At 39.7% G+C, this 24,692-nt stretch overlaps 2 protein-coding genes across 4 annotated transcripts; both read right to left on the reverse strand.

Annotated features, from left to right (window-relative positions):
* Positions 1–1,554: 1,554 nt before the first annotated feature.
* On the reverse strand, positions 1,555–5,716 carry LOC309717086 (gamma-aminobutyric acid receptor-associated protein-like 1). The gene is made up of 5 exons (XM_082551363.1): positions 5,519–5,716; positions 4,531–4,620; positions 3,794–3,872; positions 2,848–2,966; positions 1,555–2,038 (listed from the first exon to the last, which is right to left on the reverse strand). The coding sequence occupies exons 2-5, from the start codon at positions 4,618–4,620 to the stop codon at positions 1,973–1,975; spliced, it is 354 nt and encodes a 117-aa protein (XP_082407489.1). The 5' UTR covers positions 5,519–5,716; the 3' UTR covers positions 1,555–1,972.
* Positions 5,717–12,026: 6,310 nt separating this feature from the next.
* arhgef5 (Rho guanine nucleotide exchange factor (GEF) 5) lies at positions 12,027–24,654 on the reverse strand. Of its 3 annotated transcripts, XM_082550368.1 has the most exons (16): positions 24,538–24,654; positions 23,497–24,013; positions 20,655–22,080; positions 19,836–19,881; positions 19,058–19,107; positions 18,024–18,385; positions 16,981–17,141; positions 16,496–16,648; positions 14,873–15,002; positions 14,705–14,779; positions 14,475–14,564; positions 14,172–14,314; positions 13,836–13,979; positions 13,676–13,746; positions 12,818–12,922; positions 12,027–12,720 (listed from the first exon to the last, which is right to left on the reverse strand). In XM_082550368.1, exons 2-16 carry the CDS (start codon positions 23,989–23,991, stop codon positions 12,578–12,580), a joined length of 3,594 nt encoding a protein of 1,197 aa, XP_082406494.1. In that variant the 5' UTR covers positions 23,992–24,013; positions 24,538–24,654; the 3' UTR covers positions 12,027–12,577. The 3 variants fall into 3 exon arrangements, with proteins under 3 accessions (XP_082406494.1, XP_082406493.1, XP_082406492.1); XM_082550367.1 differs by having other exon boundaries at positions 21,315–24,013; XM_082550366.1 differs by having other exon boundaries at positions 20,655–24,013.
* Positions 24,655–24,692: the final 38 nt, after the last annotated feature.

Below are 24,692 nucleotides of genomic sequence, written 5' to 3' on the forward strand. Positions count from 1 at the left end.
AACAGCATCCTCTGTGGACCTGCGAGGGCCAAAGCTGAGTGGGCGGCAGTCCTTTATGTGCTTTAGGACCAGCTTCTCAAAACACTTTGCAACCACTGGTGTCAGTGTGATGGGTCTGTAGTCATTGAGGCCACTGATGATGGTGGACTTGGGGACTGGTACTATTGTCGCTGATTTCAGGCAGTGAGGGACAGTGGCATGTAACAGGGAGAGGCTGAATAGTCTGGTGAACACAGGAGCCAGCTGGTCAGCTCAGACTTTGAAGACACTCCCAGGTATTCCGTCAGGGCCAGCGGCTTTTCTCTGATCAACTGCTTTGAACACATTGTAAACCTGGTGTTCTTGGGGAGTAAATGTGTGTGGGCTGTGCTCAAAGGCGGCTATGGGCAGGGTGGTGTGAATGGTAGGGGTGTTTACAGTTCTCTCAAAGCAGGCTAAGAAGTGGTTAAGTTCCTCTGCTAATGAGATGTCTATTTTATCTGTATTTGCCCTATTGCCTTTGTAGTTTGTGGTGTGTTTCAGGCACTCCCATACCTTCTTAGAGTTGTTATCTGAGAAGCGATCCGATAGTTTATTTAAATAGTCAAGTTTTGCTGCTCTGATGCTTTTTTTAAGGTCTGCTCTTTCTCTGCTCTACATATCCTGGTCCCCAGATTGGTATGCAGAGTTGCGTGCCTTTAATAATGCCTGAACCTTACTTGTCATCCAGGGTTTATGGCTGTGGTCTACCCGTACCCGCTTTTACATGGTGACAGTGTCCATGCAGTGCTTGATGTAACCTAGCACTGCAGCAGTGCGAGTCTCTAGGTCGACATGTTCGAAGACACTCCACTCTGTGAAGGCAAAACAGTCCTGCAGCTGAGCCAGAGCTTCCTAAAAAAGGTGTTGATAGTTTGGTTGGTGCCCTTTGTCCTTTTCCTGAGTGGTGTGTATGCCAGGACAATGAGCAGAGAGAGGTGGTCAGACATGCTCAGGTGGGGGAGGGGAACAGATCTGTAGGCTTGGTTAATAATTGAGTAAACATGGTCCAAAGTTTTGTTCCCTCTCGTAGGGCATTTCACATGTTGAACAAATTTAGGCAGCACAGTTCTTAAGCATGCTTTGTTGATGTCCCCGCAACAATGTGTACTCCTCTGGACACGCCCGTTGCTGTTCGGAGATTGACTCATGCAGGATGCAGGTAGACAAGCGCTGATCTAACATTAGCGTCTGGTGGTATGTAGACTGCTGTTATATATATATATATATATATATATATATATATATATATATATATATATATATATATATATATATATATATATATACACACACACACACACACACACACACACACACATATTATTATTATTATAAATACTAATAATATTCACTTTATTGATCCCCGTGGGGATTACTCTCTCTGCATTTAACCCATTCACTTAGTGAAGCAGTGGGCAGCCACCAATCAGGCGCCTGGGGAGCAATGTGTAGGGACGGTACCTTGCTCAGGGGTACTTCACGTTAGCCGTTCAGTGGCAAACAAATAAGAAAAGAACGCACACAATGGATGGCTTCTTTTTTTTTTCCACAAAAGTTTATGATAATTTACAAAAACAAAAGTACTATTTGCATTAAATACAGGTAAGTGAGGAAAAAAAGAGCTCTCTCAACATAATTGCAATAAGTTCCACTTCTTACAAAGAATTCGTGCTTTCAAACCTTCCTGTGTTTTTGTTTACTGAGTAAGGAAATCAACATGACTTACCCATCCTTCTCCCCTTAAAATACTGTCGAAAGTTAAAACCATGCCAGCACCACATTGTTTTATACAAAGCTTTTCTTCCACCATGCACGGTAGTTACTTATCAAAGCTACTATTATAGAGAATAAAAGGTGGATGTGAAGCATTTCGAAACAGCCCCAATTCTTTCTTCAGCCCATATCACTCTTCTCATTTGCTCTCTTGCTTGCTTGAGTCTTTCGTTCGTCCTCATGCACCGTACACGCTCTCATTACTGTAGGTCATGTAGAGAAACAGGTCCTCTTCATGGTGCTCCTGAACACATTAAAATAGCAGGGAATAATCCACAAATGAGCATGAAAAGTTTGTGAACTTGGAGACACACAACAACAATGAAAAACAGAAGTTTATTTTGGATGTGAAATAAAACAAGTCAGCAATTTATCTAACTTCCTTCTCTGACGAAGTGTAAAAAGAATGGGAAAAAAATGTGTCTTCATTTACACGTTACCTTTAGAGCTAATCAAACCCTCAACTGTATCAAGATGTTCACTTCTCTTTTCTATATATTCTGATTTTGGCATCACTTTTCGGATGATAAAATATCACTTAGCTCATCCTTACTTCTGTTTACTTTCTGTTAGGCGCGTATTAATAGGATTAGAAAAAGCGAAGTAACACTGCTGCCTAAGCAGATCTGCCAAAAGAGTTTCAGAATGTGAAGACAAATTCAGTATGTTATGCCCAGAGCAGCAACTTTTTAAAGCTTTTTCCTACTTTTTAAGCCACTTAACATGGACCTTCAAATTATTCAAGCATTAAAAAGGCACCGAACTCAAGGGATGAACCAGTGTTGTGTCTATACATACCAGACAAATTAGCAGAGAACCAATTTTAATTTCTTTAGTTGGATCTATTAAAAACATTCCCGGTTTGTGCCTGTTTCAATACATTTCTGCACCTATTTTCCATTTTCCTAGAAAAATATAAAGAAATGAGGGGCTACTCAAGACTATTCCACAGTGTAGTGTTTTTTGCATTTTTTGTTTTGGAAAAGGAAAGCAATCTCTAAATGTGGATAACTGTTGTTGTGAGTCTGTGCGTGCGTGCACTGAAATGTTTACCTCATATACTGCAGAAAGAGGGGAGCTGGATGGGGGAAGAGAGTTGTTGACAAAGAAGAAGAGCGCCTCCTCTGGTCTCAAAGACACACGCTGACGGATTAGGAAGCACAACTGGCCGACTAAAAAAAGGGGAAGGAGATAAAGGAGTGGATGGTCAGTGTATAGCAGACACAGGCGTTTCACTTCATGTAAGATGAGAAAGGAGGAAAAAACTGATCATGACAAGTCACAGATCAGTCTGTGACTCAACCAGTTACCGTAAAACAAAACTTCTGTAAAGTTAAGAGAACTACCAATAGATTAAAGAGACCAATAAAGGAGAACTGGAGAGCTCTCTGTAATTTTATCGAGTTGTTATCAAACAGACCTATGATTCCCAAAGTGTGGCTGGTGCCCCCTGGTTGACAGGGAAGGTACTGCGGGAGGGTTGCAGTAATAGCAGAATTTCGTTTGAAATTATGAGTATGTACAGTTACATATATATGTAAATAGTACTTTTTATTCACTTTTGATTTACATAAAAATGCATTAAAACTGGTAATGGGAGGTGGTTAGTTTTGTTTTAATCAAAGTGAATGGCCTCCTGCTGTGCTGCTCCTCCACTGACACTTGAAAATCTCTAAATATGTTTAAAAAGATGCCCGCAAAAGCTTTTAACTTATTAGGGACATCCTGTCTGGTCCAAAAGCTTTGGAAAGTACATCATAGGAGATACGGTTGGCTTGTGTGGATAGAGCAGATATTTGCTGTTTAGTCCTGTGTTGGCTGATCACCAAAACCAGAAGAGCAAAGTTGACACTGGCTTAAAGTAATTTGAAAACAGCTTTGACATTGCATAGTTTGTCAGGCCCTGTTAAAATATAACACGTCCTGCTTACAAATACTCTTCAATCATTCACTTTTTAATTTTTCCTTTGGTTTCAAAATATCTGTAATGTCGTTTCACCTGTTAAATCGGAGGGTACTAAGTATTTCTTCTTGTCCAGTTCAGGAGCTCGTGACCTCGGGGACCTCTCAACAATGATCTGCAAAAACACACCCCGAAACAAAAAGCAATCATTAACAAACAAAGGCACAGAGAACAAGTACCTGAATATAAACAAGAAAAAAATCATTTATCATTTATATATATATATATATATAAAACAGCAGTCTACATACCACCAATTAAAATGAGTCTTAAAGAATAATAATGTTGTTGTCATTTTTTTTTTATTACAAACCTATGAAGTAGATCTATTACACTTTTATTTGCTTTCTGTCACATATATACTGTTACAATGGTGGGTGCTCACATTAAACATGGCCAAAGTTCCAAATATTGAGGTCAGCAGATGTCCAAATAATCCCTGAGAGGCAAAAGTGCCACTTTAAAGTGCCAGCCAATCAGATGAAAGTTGTCTTAAAGGGAGAGTGGCTACAACAGTTGCTTTAGAGAGATGATGAACTGAGGTCCAGTAGAAGACAAACAAAGATCTTTTTTTAACCGAAGATACTCTAATAGAGCCCAAGAATTTAAAAAAAAAAAATGCTTAAAATGACCATAGAAAGTCCACCTTAAATTAGCTGTGCATAATTTTCAAGAGTAAATTGCTAAACTTGTTAAGGCACTTTGTTGTCCGTGTATAAATTTATAAAAATTAATCAAGTCTACTGGGAAAAAGTCACTGTTGTTGTACTCACCGGTATCTTGTCGGGATGCTTGGCCCGAACTCTCTCTCCCTCTGCTCTCCTCACTTCTAGTGGTACTGAGCGCTGGTACTGACTGCCCATCTGAAACCATACACAGGGAAACATGAAGTTTCTCACAATAGCTATATTTATGCAGTAGACAAAGGAGAAAGCACACTGGTGGACTGACTTCAGTGCCCAGTGCATTCAGTTAACAAGTGATGATGACAGCTGGAAGAGTGCATCATTGTTTAATATCAATCCATCTTTAGGTCAAGAGTTTTGCAAAGGTCGTATTAGGAATTGTGGACATTATGGACATTGTGTACATTGCATATTTTTGTAAGCAGGGTTAGAGTTTTCCATTAAAATAAAAACAACACAAAATTGTACCTTAAATCTATCTGTCAACAGCACAATACCCATTGCCGTTTTTGGAACGGGAAATGTATTTTTATTTTTGTCAAACTTTGCAGACCTCACAGTCAGCTCTGCAAAGTTATGATGGGCTAATTTTTTATTTTATTTTGATTAGATTTATTTTTAGGAAACAAAACAATGTTTACATGTTCATTAACTCTACTAAAACAGGGCACGACCATGACAATTAGACTTAAAACGCATTTTAGGTTCAGTCAGGTTGCTCCTGATGGACAAAAATAATGTATGACATTTCCTTGACTGATTTTTATCAGTGTAGAGATTGTGCAGATTGTACAGATGTACCGTTGTGATCATGGTTACACCCGTTTGTGGGTTCACGTAGGTTGGGGTCATTATGAAGTTAGGCCACGTCATTTCTCACAACAGCACCGGACTAAGCTCGCTTCCCGTATGTTAAGCAACCATAAAACAACCAAACCCTTAAAATCATTCAAGTCCAAGTGCCTCCAAGTCTAGCATGTAAAGGCCGATCGTAATTACAGTGAGAGAAATCCGATACGATGCTATGTAATGCTAGTAACGGCAGCTAACGTATCAAGACTGACTGCTCACATACCTTTAAAACAAGTTTTAGTCAAAACAGGTCAGAAAAAAAGATATACTCCAGTGATGCTCTGGGCTTTCAAATTTCCCCCCCCCCCCAAAATAACCAGAATTCTTTTTAAATGCTAATAAAAAACGCACGATCACGCACGAGACGGCTATCGCTGTCAAAGATGTCGACCGCTCTACTTATTCTGTTCAACGAAAACAACAACAAACACTTTAAACCCCGCCCACTGTAAACTTAGCCAATCGGGGACGAGCAAGTAGATTGACAGCGGAAAGCACGGAATCTATTGGGTGGATTTCTCGATCCGTGACCAGTTGTCACCGCCTCATATTCCTTGAGTGACGGCAGACATAACCAATATGTGGCTGTATGTGAGATTGCACTTGAGCCATGCCCCACACCCATGATCGCACACAGTCTGGCTACGTGCACAGCGTGATTTTTTTTCTTTATCTGAACTGTTCATTTTGTTCTAGAAACAGCTCCTGCAGACGCATGCCAGCAGTTTAATGCAAGTGAACTCTTACTGTGTACGTGCAAAATTACCGCCGGTGGTGAAGTTTTTGTTTACAAAAAACAACATTGATTGAAAGAACTCCAAGCGTGTTGTACAATGTTCAAATACGTGTTGTACATTGTTTTGTTATGTTTTATGCTGCTGTATGTACATCTTGGATATGTCCTGTAGATTTTGCATTATATGAGTCCACTCTCCTGCATGCAGGGCCCAATTTCAAAAACATACAATGCACAAAAAATACACCACATAAAGATTAAGATTGCAAGATCGATTACTTAATGCAGTGTATCAGGTATGGAAACTTTGTTTGCTGGATTGTGGATTTTTTTATAATAGCTCTAGACAGTTGCATTTCCCAATACGAATCCACAGAAGTTTAGTTTAGGCATGTTTATAAACCATGCAATTATTCTCATAATTATAACTAGGGAGGTGAGGTTAACATTTTCTGCTGCTCGCCTTCTCTATTTATGTTTTCCGTGTGGCACATTCTGCCTTTTTAAGTGTATTAAAGTTGAAACGTTAACATTTTTGTTTTGTTAAAACTCACGCAACTCAATGTCTGGCTTTAGCTAGTTGTGTAAATTGCTATCATAAGTTATACATTGTTACTGATAATGCAAACTAAAGAAGTTTTAAATGTTTATTGACTGCTGTGAAGGGAATGAATGGCTGTACTCACGTTTAACCATAAAGTAAACACAATTCAACATTAACCCAGCATGAAAACTTTACCTTGGGCGACATATATATTTTAAGAAGCTTATCACTCCTGGGAAAATAAAAGAAAGCTGCATTTTATGCAAGCTTTTATAATAAGGTGACAGACACAACTGCTCTTGTCTAAGTCTCTTATGGTGAATCAGCCCATAAAAGCAAGGAGTTTTGTGTCATTCAACTGGAACATCATCATCTGTAGGCAGCTCTCATACCAGACACGTAACCAGTTGCTGTAAATCTCCACTGTCTGCAAAAAGCAAAAATACAAGATAAATGAGATAACGGAAGGAAAACTGTGATAAGACTGAAAAGATGACGACACAAAACTGTCTAACAGGATGAAACAACTGGTAATGAGAGATTTCCTTGTGATGCAGATCCAGTGCTTCTGATATTCTGTGGGAGGCATTCTGCAGAGATTTGGGCCACCCTTGCATCTAATCTGCATTCAAAGTCCACCCTTAAACGAGACCAGAGACTCAATACTTTAGCAGATGATTTCATTACTCGAGTAATTCAGAAGAGAAGAAAATGAAAGAAAAAGAGATTTATCAACAAGACGTCGAAGATATTCAGACTACTTTCTATTTAACTTTTATCTTGGTATTTTTTGTGAAAAGAGAGCATTGCTGTACCCAGGGGTGCCTCCAAGTGGGGGACCGCAGGGAGGGGGGGGGCCCAATTTGCTTTTCTTTCTCTCTTTTTTGTCGTATTTTTCAAGTAACCTATATTTGACAACAGCATAATAAAACTTGTAATTCCGCTTTTAGCGTGCCACCCGAATCCTTTTAGTGGCCCCCATATGGCCACACCTTTGGAAAAATCTGAAGGAGCCCCTTTCTTTACCTTCTCAAGAAGTTTTAGTTTTAATTGTTGCCTCTGCAATACTGCGTGTTGTTTTCTTGACAATATTCTGGTCCGAAACAGCATGCACATGTTCAGGTCAGATAACAGAAAACAGGAAAGATGAAATATGCAAAGGTTAATCGTGATAACAGTGTATGAAATAAGAATCAGCACAATTTTAAAATATACATTCCTCTACCAATTTTTTTTCTTAATTTTCTTCTTTTAGCAGCAAACAATTTTACATCAATTTTCTATATTGTTCTATAAGCATTAATATACAATCCTAAAATATGACACCTACTACCTACCACCAAGACATTTTCCTGTGAAGTCATATGACCCGTGACATGTCCCTCTTAGATTGACCAGATGCTGCCAAAACCACTCCTTGTCCATGAATGGACCGGGGAAACCCTGGGATGACTTAGCATGCTGATGTGTGGCTGTTTATCCCAATTTAGGTGAAGTGAATCAGAGAATGGAAAGATATCTTAGATAGTTTGAACTTGTTTCGTAGTATAGGGCCCAGTTTAACTGGGGATCCTCTTTTGTGTTTACATACTTCCTGAGTTCCAGTTATTTCTGTACACAGATTCATCATTTCCCACTAACAGCAACAAATTACGTCATAAAATTTATGAGATTAAAGACATTGCAGGAAAAAACAAATTCCATGAAAAGTTTGTGCCAAATCCATGTCAACATCACCTTCAGACAATAATGTGAGACAGGATGACAGGGGCGTACCACTGTGCCTCTGTGCCAACAATCACAGGTGGATGTTAACCCTGTGACACCATTGATTCCTTGATTGATAATTGAGTTTGCCTGCTGTTCACTCTGTGAGCTGTATAACACTTATGACCTATTTTAATAAGTGAGCATCACAGCTTGACACATACAGTCATTATTCTGTTCACAATAAGCAACTTTCCTTCATTTTTTATCAGCTCAGACAATTGTTAGATTTGTCGAGTTTTGTTGAGCTTTGTAATTCAGGAAATAACAAAGATCTAATCAGTAGCCGATTTCCTTACTCTGTGGGTGCGTCACCATAAAATGTGCAGTGGAAAGTTTAGCCCTGCACTAAAGGACACTACCTGAAGGTTAAAAATCCAGAATTCATTGGATGTGTTCTGATCTACACTTGTAGCACACCCATTTGGCACGTGACTGCACGGATAAAAAGCGCTCATTAATAAGGAAGCTTTTTTGTTTTTTGCTTTTTTAACTATCCAAAAGCCATAAAACTTTATTTACTAGAGAGATATGTCGAAATTTTGAGATACTGCCTCGAAAAATGTCTACTTAGTGCTAGCTGGTTATTTATTTGTTTAGTAAGGGGGGAGCAAGCTTCGTTGGTGCTCCTGATACTCCTGTGAATGCATATCTTGGGCATGATTTTGTTTTTTTAACACTAACCCTCCTGTTGTTTGTGAGATATTTCAGATATTTCTGTAATGATTTACAGTAAGGAGAATGTAAGTCTGATCAGGTTCCCTGAGTTTCAAGCTAATATTAAATGTCTAATAGCAAACATGCATCTACAGTATTATTAAGTTATAGTGCATTTATTTTCCCCAATGAATTCGACGTATGAGATAAAATATATCTTACCTGTGTTTCCCGCCCTCCTTGTATATGTGGATTTTAATTTAATGTCGCACCCTGCCCTTTATTTTTATCTGTACAGATACAGTACATGTACATGTATCGCTACATTTATATTAAATACTGTAATTAGTATTCCCTTTGGCAACTTTGAAAATTAAAATTTAAATAAAAAAGAAAAGAAAAAGCAGTGGATCTCAGAGCCAGCTTACATAGATAGTCCACAGAGAGCATGCGCGATCTTCCCACCGACTGACTACTTGCTCACGTCGCAGACACCCAGGGATGCTGTAGTCTGTACCCTGAGACCCTGAGTGGAAGCTGAAGGTGTGGGACTCTGTAAGCTGAGCTGTGAGCGTACTGGAAGAGGTGAAAATGGACTTTGGAGAAAACAGGAGATGATGAGGAAGTGAAATACAGTGTGAGAAAACAAGAGACATAGGATCTGTGTTTTTGTTGTTGTTGTTTTGTGTGTGTGCCTGTGTGCTTTGTATCGTTGGGTTTAGACATAGATTAGATTTTTTTAAAATTTAATTTATTGTTGTTTTTTTTCCATAGGTCAGTTGGCTTAATGAATTTCATTTGTCACAGTGATTTAAATTATAAGCTGAGATCAGTTTGTTTAAATGCCAAAATAAAAGTTGGCTTAAAACAATCAACAAATTAATGACACATCGTTTAACTGGGATCGGAGACAAATAATAAATAAGCGATCTTCTCTAAGCACAATTTCTTTACCAAAGTTTTAAATCTACCAACAAATAAGTGTTGTGGAGTTTACACCATGTCGTAACAAAAAGACAACTGTCTGCAATATCAAGGACAATGGACAACATGCTGCTGACATGAGGACTCAGAGGAGACCAGCTGCATGTCTCTGCTCACTGTACTTTCTCATTGCAAATTCATAGTTTTATAATTAAACTGCAGGTGAACTCAACATCATCTAGACGATTTAATTTCCTCTATTACTGCGTCACTTGTAATAACACAAACATATTTCTATATTTTTAAAAAGGCTGTTTTTATGGAAATGCGGGACTCTAGGAGTCTATTCCTGGGAGCACAGCACACACAATTGCGTAATATTTGTTGTCAGAGGACAAATATTCAGATTCCTAGTATTCCTATTGGAGTCCTAATTTTAGTTTACAATTTCCTGTCGTGGAGAGAAAGAGAGGTGCAGCCACTTGCTATGTCTCCAAAACATCATCAACAGTTAACATGTTAAAACTGGTCAGCAATTTAAGCACATAAAGTGAAGTAATTCAAGGCTCCACCATTATGCCTGCACTGGTGCAGGGCAAACGTTTACAGGCAAGTCTAGATAGAGTAGATTTTTGTTGAAACTTGTCTGCAGTTTAAAAAAAATATGTGGTTCAACTGGAAATTGGGCTATACTCTTGTTTATGCTTGAGCTGTTGGCTTTAACCTCTCTATAGAGAAGACTGAATCTTTAGTGGACATAACGGTGTCTCAATAGCTTCCCTGTCGGCCACATTCCCAAAATTGTCTTTGTTTAGGTGCAGCACCATAAACTAGTCTTAACCCACAAATAACAGCAGCATTATCTTGAGTTTTCTCCCATTATTGGGAACCAACAAGAACACTGCAGCACCATCCTCCAAAACACGACATGAGACAAGCTTTAAATGACCAAGTCAGAGAATGTGAACTCTGACTGTTCAGTGTTGTTGTAAATGTAATAGTGACCTATATGTCATGAGAAGGTTTACTGAATTTAGATTTTTATGACTATGTAGTTGAATTGTGAGACAGTGCCACTTCATCAAAGTTGACTTGTTTCAAAATCAAACATATTTAAGCAGCAACTGTTGCATTAAAGTTTGTTTGAAGACATTAACATGTTCGTAGTCTTTGCTGGTAGTGCTTTGACCCTCACTCCAAATTTGTGGACCTCTACGTGTCACACAAACACACTTGGGTTTGTGTCTTTCCTCAAAAAAGCTGTTTTTTTCCCCTGATGTTTTGTGTTCGAGAGGAATAATAAATTGGAATCAGCTGACAAAGGCTTACATTGAGTCTAAACACTACATTATACTTTACACGAACATGGTGAAAAATGTTAGAATATTAAGTTTTTAACTATGAAAAAAAGAGAACCACTTCCTTTGTGTTTTATTCAATGTCAGCTGTGCTTTTGATCACAGATCACCTCTGACTAACTGATATGTTTTTTTCTTGCATTTTTATTCAGGCCTTCACATTTTTTGCAGTAGGAAAATTCTTTCAGTTTGTGGCTGCAACGAATGGTAACTGGTAAAGCACATAAGCATAATTCAGGTGTTAACTGGATTTGTGTTAGAGTAAGGATGAAGTCACTCAATGTAGCAACTACATTTTCTATTAAAAGTAGGACAACATTTAGAACGTGCAGTTTCTATTGACATTCATTTATGAATCTGTGGTATGTTGAGCTCTCTCTCCACTGTGATATTGCTCAATGTAGCTCACCCAGTCTATCAGCTATAATCATTTGAATGTGACAGAATTATTGCAATACGGATCTCAGAGTTTAAGTCAACAGGAAAATTATTGGTCTACAACAAAGACATGAGTGATAGATTGAGTATTGTTTCCTTAATTTGTAAACCCGGGTGTGCCTGCTTGTAATAATTTATGAATGTAGTATTAAAACCATTTACTTATGTAATTACAAGGCCCAACCTGAAGTACTGTGGCCCACCTAAAAATCAGAATCCTGGCATTGTGTCCGTCTGCTGATGTAGTTCAGCTTAAAATTTAAAAGTTCAGCTTGAAATCAGCCTCAATTCATTGTCAAGTCACACACAATGTTCAAATATGTTTTTATTTCATAAGTCTGCGTTTACTGAAATGTGTCCCATGTAACCTATGAACCTCGTTGTACGTCTTGGAATTGTCTGGCAGATCTCTTATGATACATCTCATGATTTCTCTCCTGCACACAGGGGCCCATTTTTCAAAACCCGTATATTACAACAAAAAAAATAATACAGATTCCAAGAATAATATTTCTTGGGAAAAAGTCATTTCCATAAGAAAATATTTTTTTAAAACAAATCTACTGATGTACACACAATATTTGTAATGTACTGTGCATAGCAGATAAAAACCATAATACCCACACCCCCTTTCTGGCAGTCTTCAGCAGTTCACTTTGCTGCTTCATGCAGTAAAGTGAATACATTGTTTCAACACATGAAACAAATGAGAGCCACTGCTACACTGAGATGCAATCTTATAGCATTTTGAGCTGCTGCATTGTCCTCTAGAAATGTCACTGAATGTCCATCATCTTTAATCCAGCAGTTCCTGAATCAGATAACTGAGTTTGATCCTTTATAGTGTCCACTCTCGGGTCAGGCTGTGGCTGTGGCCGCTGTCAGTTTGAGAGCATCTGACAGGTTATGACTCTTGACTCTGGAGCTGGCTATGGTTTCCAGATGGGATTTGGGCACCCATCCACGTTGCCGATCAGAGAGCTTCGTCCCTTCTACCCAGTCTGGAAAAAAGGATAGAATCCAACATAAGTGATTTCTTCAAATACTTGTAGGCATTTCTAGTTGGGAATGACAATGAAAGTAATGAGATGATCTTACTATCACTGCTTTCCTGGTGCACCAGAATGACATCAGCTTTTTCTAAGGACAACTCATCTGGCTGTTGAGCAAAAAAAGCTCGGATACATTGCATCTGTTCGAAATCTGCAAGAGGAAAAATGGAAAGGATAAAAGTTAAAGGAAGTTAACACACTATTGTCTTAAAGTTTCCCACTGTTTACATATTTAGGTTATTTGCAGGAGACTGTGGGATGCTGTCTCCAGTACTGAATGGACTGATGTGTGTTTAGACAAATCATCATGCTACAGTTGTATGAATCAAAATCTTGGGCCAAATTTAATGTTTTCCTTTGCAGTAGTCCATCCAACTATGCATCGGCTGACATTGGGCAATAGGTAGTTACATTAGTTACATTAGCATTAGTTAGTCACCAATTAACCCAACAATCGTGCTTTTGGATTATGGGAGGAAAGCAGAGCACCCAGAAAAAATGCATTAGGTGCAGGAACGTCACATTACAGACAACAGACAAGAGTCTTTTCTCCCTTTAAGACTGAGGTCACTTGCCCATACAAGATTGTCTACAATGTTGCATCTAAAGGCCTCTGTTTTGAATGCTAGACTCTCCAAATCTCAGCACTGCTGTGAAAGAAAAATCTGATTTAAAAAAAAATTTCTGTTCCTATTTTTGGTAAACATCAAATGCTTTGCTTTAGCCGGATGTTTAATTTACTGTCATGTACAAATTCATATTGTTATTGATGATATAAACTGGAGAAGAATCTTTAACACACTGTTGGGTTTATTGACTGCTATAAAGGGAATTCAAGGGTTTCACTCACATTTAACCATGAACTAAACAAATTGCAACATCTAACCCAAGGTGAAAACTTTACCTTGTGCACTAGAAAAATCTACTTCAGTATGGGGCCTGGAGAGGGCGGATATCCAACGAAGCTTATCACTCCTGGAAAAATACAAATAAGATGCATCTTATACAAATTTTTATTATGCGGTAAACACTGCAGACACTACTGCTACTATCCAATCTCTTACGGTGCATCAGTCCTGAGGAGCAGGGATTTTTGTGCCATATACAACCGGAACAGATTCTTCTGTAGGGAGTGAAGTTTGACACGACAGTTCTCAACACGCAGCTCTGATACTGGACAGTGATCAATTACCGTAAATCTTCCCCCTCTGCAAACAGCAAGAGAAAAAAAAAATCACAGAAGAAATGAGACAGCGGAAGGAAATACTGATTACTGAAGAGGTGACGACATAAGACAGTAGATATGAGGGTAACAGGATGAACCAAATGATAATGAGAGAGATGCTTAATGCCTTGTGATGGATTACTGTGCATTCACAAAACAGCGTGATTGTTCTTACTCCTTTGGTAGTGAAAGCAGCAAGTAGTCATTGAAGAGGTGCAAATAAGCATTTTTCTCTGTCTCCTTAAGAGAGAAATCCATCAGCTGAGTGACAGGACCTTCTCGAACCATCCTCCGAGACTGGCTAATCAAAGGAAGAGTCTGCAATAGAAAAAATACACAAAGAAAAAAAGGAAGATAAAGCAGATATTAACTGTTAATGCCAAACTATTTAAATGGGGAAAAATTAACTCCAGAGATTTGGTAGTTTTGATTGTTGAGAAGCATACTGGACACATTTGGAAGGTCGTTAATTACCCACCTTGCACTCAAAGTCCACCTTAGCACTGAGAGAAACCAGAGACTCGATGCTTTTCATTTGAGAGATGCTGTCATTACCTTGTTGAATAATCTAGAAGAGCGACAAATAAAACACTGATTTCACAACAAGTAGTCTTGAGATATTCCGCTTATTTTTAGTAACTGTAATTTTGCTATTATTTGTAAATATTCAGTGAATTTAAAAAAAAAAAAAAAAGTGTGTCGCTGTACCTTCTCCAGTTGTTTTAGAGCTTTGATGGCCTGCGTTGCCTCCGCCGTGCCGCGTGTTGTTCTCTTGACAATATTCTGGACAGAAACAGCATGAATGTGTTCAGGTGACAAAATAGCAAAAAGGACCAAACGTCAACTAAAACTGCTGCAGAGAGCTTTCATACACACCTGGACCAGCAACTTAAGTCTTGTAATCCTTTGGAAGGGAAGCACAAGGAAGGAGCGAAGAGGAAGTCTCTGACAAACAGCATTCTTCTCTATTTTCTCCACGATCATTTTAAACCTTGGATTCTCATTCCTGGAAGGAAAAGAGAAATTTTAACCATAACTAGACAGCAAAAATTTCAGAAGAAATTTTAAGTGTGCCTATGCCGGACTTTATGTCCGACTTTAACCCGGAGAGGCGCGATTGCAGATGCTGCTCAGGTGGGTCCACCTCCCCTGCAGCGACACTGCAGACCACACCCCGCCACACACATCAAACACGTAAAATAAATATTTATCCAGATATTTTGCAAATATTTATTTTTCATTTTTTGCAGCATAGTGCTTTTTCCCCAAATATTTTTAAAATTCAGGTCAAGGCGCAAATCAAAGTAAACTGTATTTTGATATCTCCTATATGCAGCGCAGCATACAGAGAGACAAGAGGACGAGGCTGCAAGTACATCACAATTTTGCATTCACTATTCTGTTTTTTGTTATTTTTACACAGCGTTCTGATTGATTGACAATGGTCTACAGCCAATCTTTTGCATTATTATACAAACTTTGGTTGTGAGATTCAGATAATTATTTAATAAAAGCTAGATATTAAATGAGAATAAGAAAGAAAAGTATTTCTTTGTGCCCCCCTTTCCTTTTTAATGCCCTATCTGGCCCCCCTAGCAAAAACTTTGCCAGATCCGCTCCTGCACAGTTACCTGCTGTCAGCTGTAGAAAAGGATCCTGGTGTTATTTGTCTTTCAGAAACCGTTCATAACTTCCCTTCAACTCATTCATGTCACCTAAAAGGTAAACCTGTTTCTCCATCACCTGTTCAGCTCTGATGATTCAGTAAGGACATCTCCTGGTTTCATCTTCATGTTTCCCCTCTCACTAGGATATCCAAACCGACATAATGACCAGCAGCTTTTACAGCTGTGGCTCCAGCAAACATCAGCTGATACTAGAAATTAATATCAAATAAATTCTAACAAAAGCTGATAAAGCTTAAACGCGCTGCTGTTGTTTAGCATGATATCCGTTGGTTTCCTCTTTCTGGCGCAAAGTGGGCGATAAACAAACACGAGAGAAAAGCCGAGTTAGCGGTCAGGCGGCACCAACGACATCTGAACACTGTTGCTAATATGGGATGTATTGATAAAACGAGCAGATATTTGAAGTTTACACAGCAACATTCTTGCCTGAAAATGTCTTAAAAGTTTATTTTGTGACCTAGAAACAGTAATAAGAGCAATATAAAAACAAAGTAGTGGCCGCCATTGTTTGACTCGGCAGAGGCGTGCTATGAATTGTGGGATATGGAGTTTGCCACCAAGCATCCACCCTTTCCATTACCTTAACTAATGAATAGTTCACGCAATCTAAAGAATTCCAATGGTTCCTGAAAGCAGCGGCGGCATACCGTCAGTACGGTAATCCAAATAAGGGTAGACAGGCGTACCACTCTAGGCATACCACTAGAGAGAGCCAACACACCACAAATGAATAAATAAAAATAAAATAAAATAAATAGATACAAGATTTTAGAACCAAACAGAGGCAACACAGCATGATTCAGTGGCTTACATGAGTCTCTGATAAGTTGCATCCTGATAGGACTGGTTGGTGAGGTAAGGCACATAGGCTTTTCTGAAGAGCGGACACTGCCGATAAATGATGTCGCAGACGGTGAAGTGCATTACATCTGATTCCACCCGCTCCTCCAGTTTTGACAGAAAACTAAAAATCACAAAGCAGCATTTTTTTTTAAAAACCAACGACTTCAAACTTTGTGCCTGCAAAGCACAATGGGCACAAGAATATCGATGCATGCCAAAACTATTACTATATATTAGTACACCTTTATTATGATGAGTAACTACAATCATGTAACTGATAAGAAGAGGTTTTTGAGCAAATGCATATTTTAATAATGAATTTGATCCAGACAGCTTTAATCTTAAATTTAACAAAAAGCAGTAAATGACAGGCTTTAGTCTCATAGCTGTATCTAAATGTAAAGACAACTATTTCAAGTAAATGCAAATGTATAGCAGAGTTATAGTTCTGACCTGTGGCTAATGGCACGAACATCAACCAGCCTTGAAAAGAGCCAGTTCTTGTCCTGAGTGGTCAGCTGTGCCCCCAGCTGTTTAGACTTGACAAAGTGGTCAACGACAATTTCCAAACTCCGGCAGTAGGAAGCTTCTGAGGTAATAACTTCAAACCTCACCTTGAAACCAAAATCAAAAGTGCGAACGTTAAGCATGTGTCAACTGCCCAAAAACTGCAGCTAATAACCACACTGCTGTCAGTCTGCTAGAGGCTGGGAAATTTCCAAGGAGCACAATTTCACAACAAGTCTTTGGGAGTTTACAAGGAAAAATGCACATGTTTATGCAACTGAATATTCTCGCAAGAGCATCTCTTGCGAGAATATTACTGGCAGATGTGCATCACATCTGCCAGTAAAACGTAGAAAACCCGGAGGGTTAGTGTGGAATAATACAAGGAATAATTTAGACAATTTGAGTGGGCATAAGTGTGATGCAATGATAATGAAAAGCTGATTCACGTAAGTCACGTGACTTCCTATAAACAGTTTTTAAAAAGCTGACAACGTAAAATGCAATCTGAGCACTTGTATGAAACATTGAGCAAAAGGAGCCGAATCACTACAATCTTAAGAAAAACTCAAAAGAAACAATGAGTAAGTCTAGAAATGTTAAAAACGGCATTTAAGTATCTGGAGGAGTCTGAATTTCCACTACGCAAAAATGTTTTGCCAGTTTTTTCCCCAGAAATGCAAATACAGACTGTTACACTGATCCTTAACATTTACACATAAATATCAAATTTACAATTAAATCAAGCTCAGAAGCTTAAGAGGAAGTCTGTAAGGAAAGTCACAGATAACTGTGATGCAAACAGCTGCTATTAAGACAGCCCATCTATGAAAAAATGACTAATAATATTACTGCTATTGATCATCTGATGGAAAGTTACTTGCATAATATTCCTGCTCCAGTGAAGTCTAAAGGAAAATGCATGATTTGTGATGATTTTTATGCAATCAAATGCCGACCCTTTCATATGTGGATTAAGTCAAAGTTACCTCTTGTAGCCGCCTCTGGTCCTCTGTGAGCTCATCTAGCTCAGCACTGTTCCTGACCCCCGGCAGATCTCGCCACAGCGAGGACGACTGTGAGATTGACAGACGTGGGGAAGAAGCTCTACGTTCACCCCTGGGGCATTCAGGGAGATGCAAGCTTTGGATAGGGAAAGAGCCTGTGTGGGAGAAGGACTTGGGATGTGGTTGTGGGGGAATGGGAGGAAGAGCTCTGCGGGCAGGAGGAGGTGAGGGAAGAGGAGACGAAGTTTGGTCCTCACTCACAGAGAGGAATTCAGAACGAGCCTGACGCAGGATCTCAGAGTTCTGGGCTGCCTCACTGTATTGCTGATAGAGTTGTGCAGCATCTGGGTGAGAGGCAGGAAGAGAGACGAATAAATAAAGAGTGCACGAGAGAAAAATAAGGTAGACATTTTTTTTTAAAATTAAAAGGAGCAAAGGAAAACAGGCCAGACAGGAACAGCACTACCCATAAGGAGCTGTTTGCATTTGTCTTTGCATTCCAACAAGTAGGTGTGTGGAGGCAAAGTTGTAGAAGCAGCTGTGTTTCCTCTCAACATGTTAGAAAATATGAACGCTTGCAGAAACACGCCTGTGACTTTCAAATACACCGGTATATACAGTGCAGCCAAAGACACATTACTGCCCCATTTCTCCCAATATCCATTTCATAATATCATTAGGCAAAAGGACCACTGCCATTTTAGATCTTTTAAGTCATCATTTATAAACGTGACAAGGCACTAGTATACAGCACTCGAAGTTTATGGCCTTTATAGTTATAAGCCAATGAATCACACACATTCGAGGGAAATACTCAAGTTGCATCACACTTTTCCCGACTGTAATTAGAGCAGAGTACAACCTGTCACTTTGTTACCGACATATTGTTGCCTTCTTCCAATGAATCATCGTAAGAACTGAGTTGATGTGCTCGGCTTGTATGTAAAGTATATATATAATGGGCTACTTTAAAAAGGTAAAGAAGCAAAAAAGACAGGTGGAGCAGAGATACTCACTGTAGAACCTTGAATTACTTTTCTGTCTTTCGATTGTGCCCAAAAGATTCCTACAGCGACAGGAAGGAAATTAAATATAAGAAATGTGACATGACCTATTTGCATTAATGAGTAAATTATAGGCATTTCTCTTTTATTAATTTACATTACGAGTGACCTTTCACTGAAATATGTACAGTACTTAACAAATTTATTAGACCACCACAGCCGCCCTAACAGCATTTGCCCAAATCCTTTTTTAATGCTTCTGTAATATCCAAACCTTTTAATCAAAATTATATTTTTAATACTAAAACGAATTATTGTGGCTTTCCACCAATGTTCAAATTTACTGTTTTACACAAAAGCAGAAAAAAAACAGCACAGTAAAGCATATTATTATTCTTTGAGATGCCAAATTAGTAATTTAATTACATTCATTAACAGAAAAATGATTATATATGCTTGATTACTTAATTGATATGAATTAATTGATAGCTATTCTGAATTTTCAGAGAACTGCAGAGTACCAGTTCAAATTTGTTATTTGCCCTAATAAATAACAATATACCCTTTTTAGTTTTAAACACAAGCTGTCTAATAAATTTGTTAAGCACTCCCAAACTCAAACAACACAGTTAAGACAAGTTAAGACAAGACTGTTCTTAATATCAGGTACATCAAATGTTTAAAAAAAAAGAAAAAAAAAAAAAAAGAGCATATATATGTGCATCTGTACACACACACACACACACGCACACACGCACGCACACACAGTATATGTGACAGTTATTCTCACCTCAGCCCCATTTCGCTCAAGCTTTTGCTCCGATCATCCTCATCATCTGCAATATAAAAGTATCCATTTGTTGACACATTGTACAGCAACATAGTTGCATTTAAATAGGCAATAATTTAAATAAATGAGCTGGTTAATTTAGTAAGCTTGATAAATAACTGAAGAGATTAGTGTGTCCAAAGCTTATTTCTTGTGTCTTTCTTGTGGCTCAACTGTGACTTTTTAACTCCTGCTCTGGGTTTTCCCGGGGCAGGAGTTTGTCCATCTCCACCTACTCTTATCTCCTCCCACTACCTGTATACTCAACATTGACGTAGTTTCCAATGAAGGTAGCGTTTTGTGCTCAGATCGGGGTAATGATAATGAAGTCTGCCTATGATCTGAGGTCCCCGTGACTGATTCAAAATAAATTTAATTAAATTTTAAAAAATTATTTAAAAAAAAAAAAAAAAAAAGGAGCAAAAATAAAAGTAAAGGCTTCAAGTAAGTGGAAATGACAAGATGACTATTAAGTAAAATTCATTTTAAAAAAATAAATAAACCAACACAGTCGTGAAGCATCATTTGGTGCATGAGTAAATCCTGAGACGTTTAAATCTAGTTTCCTCTGAGGTCAGTCTATCTTGAAATGTCATTGATTAAATGATTAAAATTTCATGCGTTGCCATTTGATTTGAAAGAGGAAAGACGTTTTTTTTTGTTTAAAAAAAAATGAGTAAAAAGGAGGGAGGTGAGGTAACTATGCAGCTTTCCTGGAAACATTAGGACTGAACTGAGAAGACAGCCACAATGTTTCCATCCTCAACCTTCTTTCTTTACCTGTTGCATAAAATACTCTGGTTCTGCGATCCCTTCCAACACCTTCATCTTCTTCCACGTCTACATTTCTTCTTTGAGTTGTTTTATGGACTCCCTTTCTTCGAGACGGCTCTTTGGAACCCAGTTTCTGAGAACTGTAGGAGCTCTCCAGATTCCCTACTTGCCCTTCTGCCTCTACGCAATTCACCTCAGTCAGTTCTGGTACTATCACGTCCACTGCATTAACCCTATCTTCAGGCTCCCTTCCTTGTCTTTCTTCTTCACTTTCATCCCTTCCATCATAGTCCACCCCCTGGCTCTCACCCTCACTAGAGGGGCACAGGAGCTCAGACTCGCAGTCATGATAAAGAATAGGGCAGCTGTTAGGCTTGTAAAGGGTGTTGTTCGCACTTAAATACATCTCCGCTTCCTTCTCTCTGAGTTTTTCTTTTTCGCTTTCTTTCAAATTAACCTCATCGTCTTCAGTTTCACTGACTGTCACCTTTATGTCTGACTTTCCTAACTGAACTTCACCAGAAGGCTCTAAAGTTGTTTTGTCCATGCTGCAATCTTCCTTCCTTTCTGATTCTAGCGCCGTGTCAGCATGAGTGTGTGTATGCGTTACAACATGCATAGCCGTGAACTGGTCAGCATGCATGTGGGCTTGGCTCTGCCCCATACCTCTCGCATCGAACAGCTCTTCCAGCTCTGGCTCTAAGTCATCTTCTTCCATACTCAGCTTAATCGCAGGTACCTCCCTTGTTTCTTCTGCAACTTCCTCTTGTGGCTTGGCGTTGCTGGTCTCAGTCTGGTTGGCAGCTGGTTGATCTTCCTGGGCCTCTGTGCTTGGTTCTTCCTCTGAATGTCCCAGGATCTCACGGACCACATTTTTAGCCCATTTAAGGTGGGGGGCTTGGGAATGCCGCTTGGGCTCCTCAGACACGCTCCATGTCCCACTCAGTCTGATCCGAATAGCTTCCACCTCCTCTGGACTCATTCCTGTAGTGTTTATCTGATCCAAGATGGGCTGCAGTTGATCTATCGCTGATTGAGAAATTGGAGTTTGCATCTCTTTTTTGTCTGTTGGCTCTTTAGTTTTCTCTCTCCATTCCTGGAGAAGTCTCTCAGTTTTTGAGTCCTTTCTTCCCATTTCAGAATATGACTGTTTCACTTTACGTCTCATTTCCTTTCTATATTTTAAATTATGAACCGCTGAAGGCGCTCTGGAGTGGATTTTGCTTTCAGTTGCTTCTTCTGTGGAGAGCCTCTCCTCCCTCTGAACTTTATGCTCACTTCCTGTGTCCCAGTTGTTTATCATTGGGTGCTCATCATTTCTACATGATCTCTGAAGCAAGTCTTTCTGAGGCTGCTGAGTGATGTCATCAACCAACTCATGGTGAGTTTCTAAATTCGTGTCGCTTCTTTCCACTCCTCCAATCTGATCAACCTGCAATGGTAAAATATTGCTGGGTTTTGATCGGGGAAGAGTTTGCCCAACCACACAGAAGACGTACTTTGGCTGCTTCTCCTCCCCCTGATCCTCCCCGTCAGCTGTTTCCACCTCCCCCACTGTCCGTCCTTCCTCCCTCTTCTGATCTCCCACAAACCCCTGGAAGCCAGCAGGTGCCTGGGTTCCACCTTCCTGGAATTCCTGACAGGCCCTAAACCCTTCTTCACTGTCCTCTCCTCCACTTGACACGGTCACGAAGCCATCCTCTGTGGATGGCATTTCATTTCTCTCTTTCTTCCACCCTGCCTCACTTCCTCCTTCACTCTCAGAGGGTGGCCAGTTATTGCTCCCATTCTCATCCTCTCTGTCGTCTACGACGTTGTCTCCTTGTTCATCCTTTTGCCAGCTTTCCTCAACCCCTGCATCATTGTCAGACATATGTTCCTTCCCTCTCCTGATTTCCCCCACACTCTCCTGATCTGCACCGACTCCCTCCTGTTCCCTCTGTGCGTCTTCCCTGTACTCACTTCTCCCCCCCTGCCTTCTTTCACAATCTGGTTCCTCTTTTACTGGTCGCCCATCTCTTCCTCTCTCCGTCTGGGAGTACATACTCATCTCTCCTTCTCCCCGTAGCTCTTTCCGCTCTGTGTGCCTGTTGCTGTCTACAAATTTGTCTGTGCTATTCTTGCCCCTCTGTGGCTCTAACCACATCCTTCTCTGCTCTGGCATATTGCCAGTCTTTTCTCCTTTATCGCTCTCTTGTCTCTCATTTCTTATTTGCCTTTGACTTTTATCAGCAGTTCTGTCTTGATCCCTCCATGTTTCTCTCTCTCTTTTCTTTTCAAAACTGCTGTCCCTCCTTGATTCACGTTCTTCATACCTGTCCCTGTATATTCTGTGTCTCTTCTCATTGTCAGGATCACTGCTCCACTCTCCACTGCTGTGAGCTCGTGCTGGCGGACCGGGAGCCCACTCCTTCGGTGATCGACTGCTCCTGCCTGTTGCATCAACTATTCTAGTACCAGCTTCTTTTCCCCTCTTTTTCCTGTCTCTCTCAGGCTCGTACTCTCTTCTGTCTCTTCTATCTTCCTTTAAGTCTCTCCCACCTTCCTTGTCCTGCCTGTCAGTTTCTTTCCTTCTTTCTTTGTCTCTGTTTCTGTCTCTATATCGCTGCATTTCTCGATCTCTGTCATTTGCCATTTTGCCCATGTAGTCCCCCTCACTTCTGCTGTATTGAAGTATCAGCTCCTCCCTCTCTCTGTCCCTCCCTCTTTCCCTCCTCGGCCTTCTCTCATCATCATCACCTTCACTCCTGATGTCTCTCCTTTTCTCTCTTCTTCTTGCATTCTCATTCTCCTTTCTGTCTGCATAGTTCTCTCTCTCCTTTCTTCTGTGCGGGGAACCCATTCTTACCATTCTTCTATCCCAAGATTCATCCACCTCTCTTCTGCCGTCTTGAAACCTAATATCAGACAACTCCTGATATCGTCCCCTCTGGCGTAACTTCTCATCTTCTATGTATCCTCTTCCAGTGGGTTTCCCCTCATCCTTTTCTCTGCGTCTACCCTCATATCTTTCCTTCTCAACCAGGAATGTCCTCTCTCTTTCTTGGCCCCAGACATCAGTCTCTGCTTTTTTGGGGGGCCTGTCATTCCACCTCCTTTCCCCTCTTTCTTCATCCATCTCAGTGCACAATCTTCTATCAGGACTTGTAAGACCTTTTTTCATTCTGGGAAATGTGTCACCTTTCTTTGTCGTGCGTTCTAGCTCTCGCTTAAACCAACCAGTCATTGCTGGTCTGGGACTTGAATCCAGGGGGATTTTTCCACCTGGCTGAAGCTTGTGGTCAGACCTGCTTGTTTTTGTTAAAGTGTCAAAGAGGGTCCAACTGGGCCTTTTGGTCCCCATAGTACCATTGTTATTGGAGAACCTAGAAAAGAGCAGTCAGTGTCAGTCTCGAAATTGCATTGCATTAAGATTCAAACCAATGTCAGATAAATGACTACGATATTGACCAAATTAAGTAAAGTATAAAGCTTAATAAAAATTTGAATGAATATTAGTGACATATCAATCATCTGGAGAGCCACAGCCTCTAAAATGTTATAACTTGGACAATAATCTGTGCGTTTTCTGTCTGCATTTTTAACAAGTTTTGCACTTTAAACAAAAATCAATGACAAGATCTTTTTTTAACAACAGGAAATCAAGAAGCAAGTCAGTGGAAGAAAGGGACACCCTTTTACAGTATTTAAGAATGCATTAGAGACCTGCAAAGAACAGCATACCAAAAGCAGCCTTCGAGAAAGCAAGGCCCAGTGACACATAGGCACGGCATGTAGCATGCAAACCACATCTCGCAGCTTAACCAGATCTAAATCTGTCTTCAAAGCAGACGCAATTTACAGCGTGGTGTTTTTAATCCATCTAAAATAATAATAATAAACAACTCACCTGAATGTTGTATCCGGTGAAGATCTGGTCTCCTCCTCCTCCTCCTCCTCCCCAGCTCAGCTCAAAAACATGGGATTGCACAACACAGAAAATTCCCTCCTTGCGTTCACATTATCAGATTGACCCAAGAAAAAGTTCTCCTTTTTTAAAGAATA

The sequence above is a fragment of the Aulonocara stuartgranti genome (assembly GCF_965226115.1).
Source record: "Aulonocara stuartgranti genome assembly, chromosome: 11".
NCBI classification, from domain to species: Eukaryota; Metazoa; Chordata; class Actinopteri; order Cichliformes; family Cichlidae; genus Aulonocara; species Aulonocara stuartgranti.

Coding starts and splice junctions, on each gene's coding strand:
- LOC309717086 (XM_082551363.1), bottom strand. CDS start 4,620: ATGGGCAGTCAGTACCAGCGCTCAGTACCACTAGAAGTGAGGAGAGCA. Junction 2,967..3,793: donor AGTACCCTCCGATTTAACAG/GTGAAACGACAT, acceptor CCCTTTTTTTAG/TCGGCCAGTTGTGCTTCCTA. Junction 2,039..2,847: donor CTCTTTCTGCAGTATATGAG/GTAAACATTTCA, acceptor TAATGTGTTCAG/GAGCACCATGAAGAGGACCT.
- arhgef5 (XM_082550366.1), bottom strand. CDS start 23,991: ATGGGGACCAAAAGGCCCAGTTGGACCCTCTTTGACACTTTAACAAAA. Junction 19,882..20,654: donor CAGAGTATTTTATGCAACAG/GTAAAGAAAGAA, acceptor TTTATATTGCAG/ATGATGAGGATGATCGGAGC. Junction 16,649..16,980: donor GTTCGTGCCATTAGCCACAG/GTCAGAACTATA, acceptor TGTGATTTTTAG/TTTTCTGTCAAAACTGGAGG.